This window comes from Maniola jurtina, chromosome 17 (assembly GCF_905333055.1).
Source record: "Maniola jurtina chromosome 17, ilManJurt1.1, whole genome shotgun sequence".
Taxonomy (NCBI): Eukaryota; Metazoa; Arthropoda; class Insecta; order Lepidoptera; family Nymphalidae; genus Maniola; species Maniola jurtina.
Window position 1 is genome coordinate 1,217,819 of NC_060045.1, and position 13,288 is coordinate 1,231,106.

The following is a 13,288-nucleotide window of genomic DNA, read 5'->3' on the forward strand; positions in this document are numbered from 1 at the left end:
GCTATCTTCGTGCCACAGCCCGATCCGTCTAGTAGTTTTAGCTGTACGTCAGTCAGTCAGTCCGTCAGTAGTTTAGTCAGTCAGTCAGGTCGCCATTCTAGTATTTTCTCACCCCACCATGAATTGGTCTTTTGAACTATTACAACAGTAATTATAATTCGACCGAATAAGAACCAAAAACCGAATAGATTAGATTGAGAATTATTATATTTATACAAACTTTATACAAACTTTATTAGAACATTTTCAATTAAAAAAAAAAATTAGAAGCTCGATTGCGATAGAATGACCGCTACAGTGTCACGATGGCAATCACCTCTGATTGGTTGACGCTCGCTCAGTATTGGCTACAATGCATTGTTGCAGCAAGAACAGCATTTTAGCACAATAACAACAATTGCAATCGTAATAATTAATGATTGATGCCGGTTTTACGAAATCGAGCTACGGGTTGCATTTTCAATAAAAAAAAGTAGCGAGCTGTTATTCACACATAGCATTTATTATTATGTAATTGTGTATGTATTATACATTGTACAATTTGATCACTGTTACGTCTTTCATTTTACAAAATATACAAAAATTTCTATAGACTAACTAGTAACTACTACACTAGTTTTGGTCAAGACAAAAGTTTTTTTAAATCTTTTTTTTTTCATAAGACAAAATGACTCGATCATTTTTATAAAGCCTCCAGTTCACTTTGGCTCAATGTGTTTGGCGAATATCGGACATTGTATGAGCAAAATCGATACCAGCAGCACAAGATTAATCAATACGACAACGTTTTTTCGGGGCTTTAGTCTTAAACTAGTTTCGCAGAGAGCATTATGAAAGAAAAAGCAATACTAAAGGTATAATATAATACACATACAAAGTAAGAATTAGTTTTGATAGGGATCAGATAAAGGTAATAGTTAATTTACGTACTTAAAAAATATCATTCTTCAAAAGTTTACGGTCCCGCGAACTTCCCTTTCACGTTTTCGACTCTAATTTAAGAAAATTTAAATTTCAAATATGTACACTTACTTTAATACGAGAAGTTTTAGTTTTGACGAAATTTTAAGAATCATTCAAATTTCAATTTTAATATCTCTTAACATTTAATTTTAAGTTTTAAGGTGTCCCAGCTAGATTTTTAGTATAACATTCATCATTATAATTATTTACAATAATTAACAATACTTATCAATAAGAATTATTATTAGGACTGTTCTCATTCGAACTGCAATTGAGACTTGTATCGACCGTATTAACTTCTACAACATTAGAATTAATTACATTTTTATTTTCTTCATTAACAATTTCATTTACAATAATAATATTATTATGATTTTCATTAATTTCTAAAACTAATTCATTCACGTTGATCATTTCATTTTGTTCTAAATTATTTACATTGAAATCCCTATCTAAATTTTCACAGCTTATTATATTAATGTTACAATTACTAGTTTCTTTGACTGAATCGGTTAAGGATTCTCGTTTTTCGACTATGACTTCAACACTCGGTTTGAAGAAGTCGTTTCTTGCGTTTTTTGGTAAATCAGGTGGTCGTACAGTAGATAGGGTGCTGGAGAGAAACGATGACTGTAGATTGTAGCCGGGTAACAGTTTTGGTTGCAAGGGTAACATCAGGTCAAGGGAGCCAGTGGTTGCAGGCCTTGGTTGCAGGGGCGGGGCGGTCATCAAAGGTGGTTGCAGAGACGCCAGGGATATGGCGCCACATTGTGTGTTGATTATTGGACTCTCGACTGTAACAAATACGGGTGAATTAAAATTTGGTATTTTTACGGTCTACGAGGGTTAATCCGAAACCAGAGGATCAACCCCCAACAAATTATAAGCATTAATAAATATAATTGTAAGTACTATATAATTGTAATATGTATATTTTTGCCTTTTTATTGAATTTAATTAACTTCTGATTGCACTATCACTACCTAGTCTCTCCTTTCAGCAAAGGTTGTCTGGTAGAGATTGCTTTAAGCAATAAGGCCGCATATGCATACAATTGTTTTTAGTTTATAGTTTCTTGTTTTTCTTGTTTTGTGTGCAGTAAAGTATTCTGTCTATCTGATTAATTCTTAACTTATTGCTATATAATAAGTCACCAAAACGTCTGCCAAGCCGATCGTAGTATGGCCTTGTTAGGAATAACAGGAGTAATAGAATATCATGCAGCCTAAGGTAGATCTTTCTGATACTGCCTTCGGGTGGTATCCAAGGTTTTGTAAGGGGATGCATACATGACAATGATGGGATGTTTGGGTTTACCTATGGGGGCTCGTGCTTGTAACGGGGCGGCGGCGGCTGGAGGACGCAGGAGGTTCGATGGACCTTGCAGGGCTAAGCTGATCATGTTCATGCCATTCACACCTGGAAAAAGTTGAGTTATATGTTAGTGATGTTTGAAGACTTCCACTAGAACAAACCACATAAGCGCTGGATTCTCGCGGTGTTTTTTTTTTTGTTTCAATAAGAATTTTAGCCATGCTAATCATGTAGTAATACTCCCATTTCCCCTCCAATTAAGCGTAAAGCTTGTACCAGGAGTGGGTACGACAATAGTGCAACGGGTGGGGTTTGAACCGCCGGCCTTTCGGAATTCAGTCCGCTCCTCAACCGTTGAGCTATCGAGGCTTAAGGTATAGATGAGAGAGTTCAAGAGATGTCCAGCAGTGGACATCTGTCGGTTGATGACAATGATGAAGATAATGTTTGGTTCATCATCTCAACCCCGCGCGACTGAACATGAGTTCGGAATGAGGGTTTAACCATAGTTCACCACGTTTAGCCAAGTGCAGATAAGCGGACTTTACACGTCTCTGAGAAGAGTATCGAAAACTCTTAACCATGCTAGTTTTCTCACGATGTTTTCCTTCACCGTTGGATATTCGTGCCTGGGATCGAACCTCGTAATAGTTAATTTTTGCAACTCAGCAATGGCATAACTTAGTTCTATATCCCCATAACTCCAAGCTTAGTTCTATAATATTATTTTTTATATAACTTTAGAATTGCGTGCAAAACCATATTTTATGAAAACATATAATTTTATGCACTAGTTTAGCAGCCATTGAGAAAAGAGGCTGCAAAATAAGTCATTATCTGATAGGCTGTGAATAACCAACAAAGCCCGACGGGCGACGACTAAGTTAAAGTATTCAATTCAATGTTAGAGGGCGTTGGGATTGGAAAATACGAACAACAAGTTATCGAACCTCTGCTTCTGCTAGCTAGTCTGAAACCGTACGGTTCTAAACTAGTAGGTCCATTTTACCTCAAGGTTCACAACGTGCATGGTTCATATAAAAGACCGTCTGTAAACTTTGAAACCCACCCATTCACCGGCCCATTTACAGAACCACAGGGTGGTTTACAAAGTTGAGGTGTTAAGGCGCTACGCTGTCGTGTTTTCTAAGGGGTCGCTGCTTGTTAGACACATAAATGTGGACAAAAAAGGGTTTTTTAAGGTGCTTTATAGGTGACCTTATATGCCAGCTACTATTGATTTTTACAACTATGTATAAATATTAATTTGAGAAAATCACTAACAATACACTTTCATTGCCAAAATCTCAAAGGTTTGCTGAAAATACAGTCCAATATTCATAAAATCTAAAAGTTCACACGTTAGTGTTTCTCTCAAATTGTGATTGCGAACAGAAAAATGGTTCATACAAAAAACGTGCAACTTCGAAACTCACCTAGTTTATTGGTCACAGGTAGCTCCTTCAGAACCACGGGGTGTTTGACAGCGTTGACGCGGCGGTTGGAGGCGGTAACACCGTCACGTTTTCTACGGGGTTGCTCCACCGGGAGGACGCGTCGTCGCTTCTTGGGTAGTTTTGACCGCGCCTGGGGATAGATGGCGTTGTTTTAAATTTCAGGCAATGAACTAAAATATTGTCTTTTTCTAAACCAGAGTATATAATATCTGCATCTTGTTCTTTTTAACGTATCGGGTTTACCACTGCTAGATATTAAAATAAATAAAAGTAGTTTGAATTTTCATCAAAAAAGATGATGCGCTTTTGCTACAGTTCACTCTATCAGTGTACGCTGGCTATAAACGTGCCCACGCACTTGAACTGAACTGCAACTGAACTGCGCGTCGCGGCAGCGCCCCGCACGATATTCTCTCCAGCTGCGACGCGCGGCAGTGACGCGCTACGCGGTACGCGCGTCGCGGCTGGAGAGTAAATCGTTAAAAGTACTTTATAAGTACTTTTTGACAAAACGAAATCCAGTTATAATAAAGAGGTCCGTACTCTTTTACCAATTGCCGGTTAAAGAAAATGGTATTTTAATCAAGCTTTATTTAAGTTTCTTTTCAAAAGAACAATGTTTGGAGTGCCCGGGTCTACGGTCATTATACTAATTGTATTTATTTGGCTCAAGAATTGTGACTTAATTTAAGTTCTTTTCGTCCAAGAAAATAATTATTATGAAGTTGTATTGTTCAGCGAATATTTTTACTAACCCGACGCAAAAAGTGGAGAAAAGACTGAGTTTTTGGTGGGCTTCTTCTCAGGCATGTTTGGAACCCCCGGTACTTTAGTTTTCAGTTTGTTATATTTTGCAGAAGTCCATAATACACAAGGGACAACAAATTCATGCACTATAATCCCCAAACGCTGTATGTACAAGGTGCAGCATGCGATATGCACCAGCTGCCCTCCCATCAAAGTGAAAGTCAAAATCATTTATTCAAAGTAGGTTCAATTGTACTCCTTTTGATGGTCGAAATTGTTAAATTTGTACGATATAGTGGTGATAATTAATTACGTAACTTAAAACTAAAGCTACGAGGGTTCCAAACGCGCCCAAGTCTGAGAAGAGCCCACAACAAACTCAGCCGGGTATTCTTTTTTTTATTATCAAAATGTATTATATGTAATATATATAATCTTTCATAATAACTGCGTTATAAAAGCAGGATAATGTCAAAATTTCAAGTTTCCAACCCCAGCGGCTTAACCTGTGTCTTGATAGATCAGTCAGTCAGTCAGGACAAGTCCTTTTCAGGATTCCGTACCCGAAGGGTGCCAACGGGACCCTATTATAGATACTCAGCGTCCGCTGTCTGTCCGTTCATCTGTCACCGGGCTGCATCTCACGAACTTCACTACTACTACTCTACTTAGGTAGCGAGTTGAAATTTTATGAGAGTGTATATTGCCGCTTTAACCACAAAGAATAAAAATCCAAGATGGCGAATTTTAAACTGGCCGTTACCCGAGTTCGATTAACACTTTTTACGGTTTTTTGATAATATGTATATTGTATAGATAACCCCACACGCAGTTTATTAACAAGGCTCTCTCCGTCACTCGTTTCATACAATCGTAGTTCCAATTTTATTTGAATATTAAGCAACCAAAGTCCATGAATTTTGCAGACATATTCTAGAAACTAATATCTGTGTCTGTGGTGTTTCTGATTTTTCTAAAAATATGTAGTTTTAAAATTACAGGGGCTCAAAGATTTGTATGAAATTTTTTAAGACCGCGTAACTTTGAAACCGAATATTTTAACAGAAATCTGGAAAACCACAGACATAGATATTAGTTTCTAGAATATATGTGCAAAATTTCATGGACTTTGGTTGCTTAGTATTCAAATAAAATTGGAACTACGATTGTATGAAACGAGTGACGGAGAGAGCCCTCTTAAGTACATTTTAGCTTTATCTGCTCCTCACTCACAATCAATCATAAATGACACTCTCTATATACCTACCAGCACCTAGAAGAAAATGTTGGGAAAACATAGGTGCAATTTTGCCAGGAATCATTGCCGCAACATATTACAAAGGTCGCGCGTAATGAAATAAAACCCCCGGATATACGCCGCTTATGTTATTTTCCACTTACATCTCGTCGTGAAAACGTAGGCTTAAGAAATTCATCAAACGATAGGTACCTATGATTTTCATATTTTGCCAGTTTTTGTAATACATTAATACTATTGGTTTAACGATGAAAAATACAATTTCGAGGAAATCTCCATGACGCAGCTTTTCCATCGACCATGTCTCATAGTTAGCCGCATTAGCTATGTTGCTCTGGTGTAAGTGAAGACTAAGAATATCTATATAGGTAGATAACGGTGTAGCTATAAATAAATGAGCCAAATAACGAAACGGAATGTTAGAAAGCTTTATCAGTACCTAACGTCGCTTTAATGTCTAATTTCAGTCCCAAAGGAGAGATTTCTTTAACTTTATGACGACATTTAATACTTTTTACGACTTTTTTTAAATAAAAGAAATTATTTCATGAAGTACATGATTATATTATTACGAATTAACGCTCCGAAAAGTTTTTAGGCGCTAAATCTTAGAGAAATAAGGGCGTACAATTTAATAGGGCCTCATAAGAAAGCTCAGAATTACTCAGTGGGCGATGGAGAGAGCTATGCTTGGAATTTCTCTACGTGATCAAATCAGAAATGAGAAGACCCATAGTAGAACCAGAGTAATCGACATAGCTCAACGGGTTGCGAAACAGAATTGCAAATAGCCAGGGCACATCTATCTAACTTAATATTATAAAGGAGAAAATTTGTATGTGTGTGTGTGTGTGTGTATGTTTGTTGCTCCTTCACGCAAAAACTACTGGACGGATTGGGCTGAAATTTAGAATGGAGATAGATTATACCCTGGATTAGCACATAGGCTACTTTTTATCCCGCAAAATCAAAGAGTTCCCGCGGGAATTCTAAAAAACCTACATCCACGCGAACGAAGTCGCGGGTATCAGCTAGTAGTTCGATAAAACCGATAGACGTTAAGGGTCCCGAGGTGTTAGAATGGCAACCTCACACCAAAAAGCGCAGCGTTCCCTCAAGCTGCCATGCCTGCATGCAGCAGGTCCATGAGGGCAGGAAAGTACGCCCTCCAGGAGAGGCCAAGGCGTCGCGCGTGAGAGGCAGCAGCGCACGTTCTTCAGAGTTCCCGGCGCTTCTCAATACGTGCTGAGGAGGGCCACACCGAGGGGGTTTTAGTGGGTAGAAATCCCACATAACCCGATCGAGTATCCTAAGAAGATCAAAAAAAGAAAAAGAAAAAAGAAGACAGACATCAAATGAGACGCAGGGAGCTGCTTGGATTCACGCATCGCAAGACCGTGGCATATGGAAGTATCTACAAGAGACCTAGGTCCAGCAGATGATGATGATGAAATAATCTAATCGCTCGGTACTAAGTTGGACAAAATTTCGTCCCGTATATTCGTATCACGATAGGCGGGTAAAACAAATGACAGGTGAAAAATAAGGAGGATATCTTAACGTGAGACAAGCACGTAACCATATACCCCTGTAATAACACCCTCCCTGTTGGAACACGGGTATATTTATAGGAAAGCGATAGATGCATTTATTTTTATATGAGGGATATCTTAGGGTATTTGTATTTACGTTCCAATACATAGGGTATTGGAACGTAATCGCTTCTGAGCTTTATTCCAATTTTTCATTTCTTCTTCATGTAATTTTTATCTGTCATAATTCCCATTAACGTCGATGCCCAACAACGCCATAATTACCGCGATAATCAACGCGTTAAACTGAGTGGCCACACTAACGGTCAACCTCTAATGCCAATAGAATTAGGGTTAAAATTGTCTAACGCCAAACGGCATTGTGCCGTTGTATGTTGATCGTGGCTACATCGCGTTGTTGGCCGTTGATGTAGTCAGGATATTGCTGCGAATAACCAGAGAGAAAAGGGTGGGTATAAGGCCCAGTATCCACCAAAGCGGAAATTGGAAATGTAGGAATTTCCGAAAAAAAAAACGAGTCATAGAAGTAATCTACTGTTAAAATTTTAAGTTTCTAATCCATGCGGTTTAGGCTGTGCATTAATAGATTAGTCAGTCAGTCAGGATAAATCCTTTATATGTATATCTATCTATAAGTTTTTAAATTATTCTACTACAAGTTATTAGTTAACCCTTGCAGATGGAAGCGGACTGACTTGGAAGGGGTAAGTATGGCAATTTTTTTAAACCCATACCTTTACCGGTTTCTACACAGCATCGAACCGGAACGCTAAATCGCTTGGCGGTACGGCATGGAGTTCCAACCCCCACCAGACAAAATAAACCAGATAACATAAAGTTTCAGTTAAGCTTAAGTTAAGTTTCAGTAACAAGTCTTCTCAGACCTGGCGCGTTAGGAACCCTCGTATAGCTTTAGTTTTAAGTTTACGTAATTAATTATCATCACCATTATATCAACTTACAAATCTAACAATTCTGACCATCGAGAGGTGTACAAATAGTACCTACATACTTTGAATAAATGATTTTGAGTTTAACTAGTTAATAGGGAAGGTTGAATCCCAAAATAGCGAATAATGTTTTTAAAGATCCATTACAGCCCAAAGCCCTTAACAAAAGCCATAAACTTAATTAAGCAACGTTAACTTAATAATTAGATTAGTGTAGACAGCCTATTTAGGATCGCGCCGCCTCATTCATTGAGTGGAAGGAGAACTATATAAATTAGTTTTTAACCCCCCGACCCAAAAACAGGGGTGTTATAAGTTTGACGTGTGTATCTGTGTGTCTGTGGCATCGTAGCTCCTAAACTAACCGATTTTAATTTAGTTTTTTTGTTTGAAAAGTGGCTCGATTGAGAGTGTTCTTAGCTATAATCGAAGAAAATCGGTTCAGCCGTTTTAAGGTTATCAGCTCTTTTCTAGTTTTCATATAGAGGTTTTTGTGTCGGGGGTTTTTTAATGTTGAGTTATCTAAAGACTATTTTACGCTAGAGTGACAATACTGCATGTTGGTGTAAAGGTGATATACCACATCTATTCGCTACTCCCCAACGCTGATTATGGCCGTCTAGTATTCCCAAACTTCACTGGCATAGGAAATTATGAAGTTGGCAAAAATACTTGAATAAATAAATGATAAAGTTACCTATAAGTAAAGTATGTTCAGGCATAAAATAATAAATAAAAATCTACATCTATTATATAAATCTATTAAAAAAAAAAGGTAAAGTTTGTAAGTTTGTTTGAAGGTAAGTAATCTCTGGAACTACTGAACCGATTTTGAAAATTCTTTTACCAGTAGAAAGCTACATTATTCCTGAGTAGCATAAGCTATGTTTTATTTCCAAAAAAAATTGTTGTAATGTGAATTAAGTCGGGAAAAATCATTTCTTCTGAGAGCTTCCGTGGCGTGCGCGAAAACAATGTATGGTGAAATTGTTTCTCCCAAAAGTTCTAAAAAAAGTTCGATATCTTGTAACACTCACATTACCATTTAATTGTTATTTAACGGGTACAAAGCCGGGGCGGGTCGCTACTAATACTTAAAATATTGACATGTATAATAATATCGATCGGATCTAATGATGATAAGCGTCAATAGCTCAACGGTTATAGGAGCGCACTGAGATCCGAAAGGTCGGACGGCGGTTCAAATCCCACCCGTTGCACTATTGTCGTACCTGCTCCTAGCACAAGCTTTACGCTTAGTTGGAGGGGTAAGGGGAATGTTAGTCATGATTAAAATGGCTAATATTCTCTAAAAAAAATGAAAACTAATCTATAAATTAGTTGTCTAATTCTGAGGGGCGCTTAAACATTACTAACAAGTCTGATCAAGAGTACCGTAAATCAGTTGGAGTTTGCCCACTAACATGGACTTTTCGAGTTGTTTGTCGATTAGTTTTCCGTACTATAAAGCGAATCGGAGTTTGTTGTGGGCTTTTTGAGACCGGCGTGTTTGGAACTCTTATAAGTTATGACTATAGTTTTCACTTGACGTAAATAATACCGCAGCTCTAGATCTAAACTTCTTCAACTCAAAAACTATTATTAACCCACGACCCAAAAAGAGGGCTGTTATAAGTTTAATGCGCGTATCTGTGTATCTGTCTGTGGCATCGTAGCTCCTAAACTAATGAACCGATTTTAATTTAGTTTTTGTATGAAAAGTGGCTTGATCGAGAGTGTTCTTAGCTATAATCCAAGAAAATCGGTTCAGCCGTTTGAAAGTTATCAGCTCTTTTCTAGTTACTGTAACCTTCACTTGTCGGGGGTGTTATAAATTTTTGATTTACACTTGTTTAACGTAATCTAAGAAAAGCTTACCATTTTAAAATGAAGCGGATTTTGTTGTGGGGTTTTTGAGACCAGCGTGTTTGGAACTATCATAGCTCAGTTTTATTAGGACGTGAATAATAGCGCAGCCCTAGATCAAAACTGTTTCAACTCAAAAACACACTTTTACCAGATTCTAAGAAAAGCCGATGTTTAGGGTTCCGTACTTGCAAGGTGCCAATGGGACCCTATTACTAGGCCTCTGTTGTCCATCCGTCTGTCTGTTTGTCTGACTGTCGATGGGATGTATCTCATGAACCGTAATAGGTAGATAGTTGAAATTTTCGGAAGAAAGAAAGTGAATAGGAATTTCTATGCATAGAAATGCATATTCACTTTCCTTGATGCCTATTCCCACTTCCTATTCCTATTTCCCTATTCACTTTACTTGATAAGATGGAGCGCGCTTGCAAGCGCGCTCCATCTTAGGCTGCATCACCACTTGCTAGGAGGTCTGATTGCAGCCAAGCGCTAGTCTGTAAAAAAGGATGGTTGAACGGATGGGCTGCGGAGGCTTAATAGTAGGATTCCGTTGACACGCTTCGGGTACGGAACCCCAAAAATGATATTATTTCTATCTCGATACATTTCTCCCAAATAGTTTTTCCTGTCGAGTTCCTCCAGCGACAAATGGTAAGGTATTTATGTAAGTGTAAGAAGTGATCGTAAATTAGCTGGTGGCGGCCCATTTGCGCCAGCCCTGATTAAATTCGCAGCCGGCAAGAGATTTGTGGACGCAGGCTGGAGGAAATTATGTCATCACGGGAACCGAACTACACGATATTAGAGTGTGTTTCCACTGAATAATTAAAAAAAATACAAACGAATCTATGTTTTCCCTGCTAACTTGTGTACGTGTATAGAGTATCGTACCTACTTCCTATGAATATGAGTTATGACCGTTTGACGTTCATATTCACGAATTTAGCTTCTATGCTTTCGAGTGCTTTCGAGGTGTGAAAACTGTACTAAGCGTACAAATATCATCCAAACGAATAAGGCTGCTTTTCTACCAAGAGATGTGCCATGCTACGTTGCTATGGATGCGTTTGATATCCATCAATCATATTCATTGCTGCACATAGCTTAGCACTGGTGGAAATGGATTCAACTAAGATAGTTTTTTATATGGAAGGATGCGTGCTATGGATGCGTGGTATGGCTGCGAGCTATGGATGCCTGCTATGGGCCGTCGACAGTGGTGCAGAGCAGAATACCTACAGTATGCGCATCTTTTTCGCGCAGCTACTTTGCGGCGGCGCATCTTCATAGCGCATCTTCCTCGCACAGCTACATAGCTTAGTATTGGTGGAAATGGTCACATAGTTTCGTAGCGTAGATATCGCATCTTCGCAGCATAGCTGCATAGCACATCTCTGGTGGAAAGGCGCCCTAAAGCCGACATAAATCGCTAATCATCTATAAATAATACGTCGCTATTAGCTATCGACCGGTTCTAATAATAAAACTACCCTCTGTTTGTATTATGACGTGAGGTGGTTATCGAAGCGAGATAATTGACAGGGGCTATGTTAGGCTTCCATTAGACGATAGGTTCCGCTGTCAGATTTACTGTGGGTTTACGGGTTTTACTCATTAAATTAAGAAGGAAGAAAAAACAAGACGGAAAACTAATTTATTAGCCTTGTAAATAAAGTAAAAAACCGGTCAAGTGTGAGTCGTACTCGCACACGGAGAGTTCCGTTCAATCGTACAATACTGGACCAATACTGCAAGTTAATGATACACAAAGGGCCATCTATATTTGATTACTTTTTTCGTGAACACATTTTTTTTTTGGTTATATAACCACAAATTCACGGTTTTCAGATTTTTTCCTTTACTTGTTGATTCTAGGTCAACGGTTAGTAGAGGAGTTTATTCGGAGCACACTCCATATAAACATAGTTTGGTTCTCATTTGGATAGTATCAAACATAATTTAATAATATATTTAAAGGAGTTTATTATGTTTATTATGTTTATTTGTTAAGAATCGGTGGTCAGTCTTAAGATTAAAGGCAGTGAGTGTCATTTCTATTACCTTATTTACAATTCTGTGTCCACATCTAGTGGTTAAAGATTAAATGCACTTATTTTTAATTAAACTACCTTGACTAGGAGCACGTACATAGTAAGGTTCTGCAATCGAATAAATTAAGACCTACGATTCCTCGGCGGGGCTCTAAGTCACAAGCAATAGCGGATATTTACTTAAATAATCCATACTAATTTTATAAATGCGAAAGTATGTCTGTCTGTCTGTGTGTGTGCTACCTTTTCACGACCCAACAGTTTAACCGATTCTGACGAAATTTGGTACAGAGTTAGCTTATATCCCGGGGATGGACAACGGCTACTTTTTATCCCGGAAAATCAAAGAGTTCCCACGGGATTCCCAAAAACCCAACCGCTTAACCGATTTGTATGAAATTTGGTACCGAAGTAGCTTGCGTACCTGTAATTGACATAGGCAACTTCTTATCCCGGAAAATCAAACAGTTCTCACGGGATCTTTAAAAACATAAATCCATGCGGACGAAGTCGCGGGCATCCTCTAGTAATAATTAAAGAAAAAACTTTGTAAAATATTTTAAGAAAATTATTTACGATATTTTAAAAAGTCTTACAAATAATGTATTTATTTATAATATGGTATTTTGGTTAATTGAAAATGCATCAAAAGAAAATAATCATGAAGGACAATAACAGCTGCAGCCTGCATCTCTTTGGAACTCGCACCCTGAATGCGTTGACCTTCAGATTAGGTTATCACGGTTTACCAGCTGGTGGTAAGTAATGATGCAGTCTAAGATAGAAGCGGGCTAATCCGGAAGGGGTATGGCAGTTTTCATTAAACCCATACTCCTTTGGTTTCTACACGGCATCGTATCGGAATGCTAAATTGCTTGGCGGAAAATTCCAAAAATGCAAAAAATTAACAAGTTAACAGACATAATATGTAAGCTTTAAATAATGAATAATTAATAGGTGTCTTGCATAATATTATTAATTGAAGTCGTGAAATATTCTCTCCTTTTTTAAATATGTTCCGTTAAAAAAATCGATTTTATAACTGTAGTTAAGTATTGCATTTCGCTATCGCTTATGACCTACGAGTACGTTAGGTTTCCGCTCGTTATTAGAGCATTTAATAGCG

The 13,288-nt window shown here is 37.9% G+C and overlaps 1 protein-coding gene across 1 annotated transcript in view; it reads right to left on the reverse strand.

The window, feature by feature from the left end:
* Positions 1–923: 923 nt before the first annotated feature.
* Positions 924–13,288, reverse strand: part of LOC123873688 (potassium voltage-gated channel protein Shaw-like) — a 150,681-nt gene continuing 138,316 nt past the window's right edge. The window contains exons 8-10 of the mRNA XM_045918667.1: positions 3,714–3,864; positions 2,281–2,382; positions 924–1,757 (exon numbers count right to left, since the gene is read on the reverse strand). Coding sequence (XP_045774623.1) covers positions 1,192–1,757; positions 2,281–2,382; positions 3,714–3,864 — 819 coding nt within the window. The 3' untranslated portion in view covers positions 924–1,191. The remainder of the gene's footprint in view (positions 1,758–2,280; positions 2,383–3,713; positions 3,865–13,288) is intronic.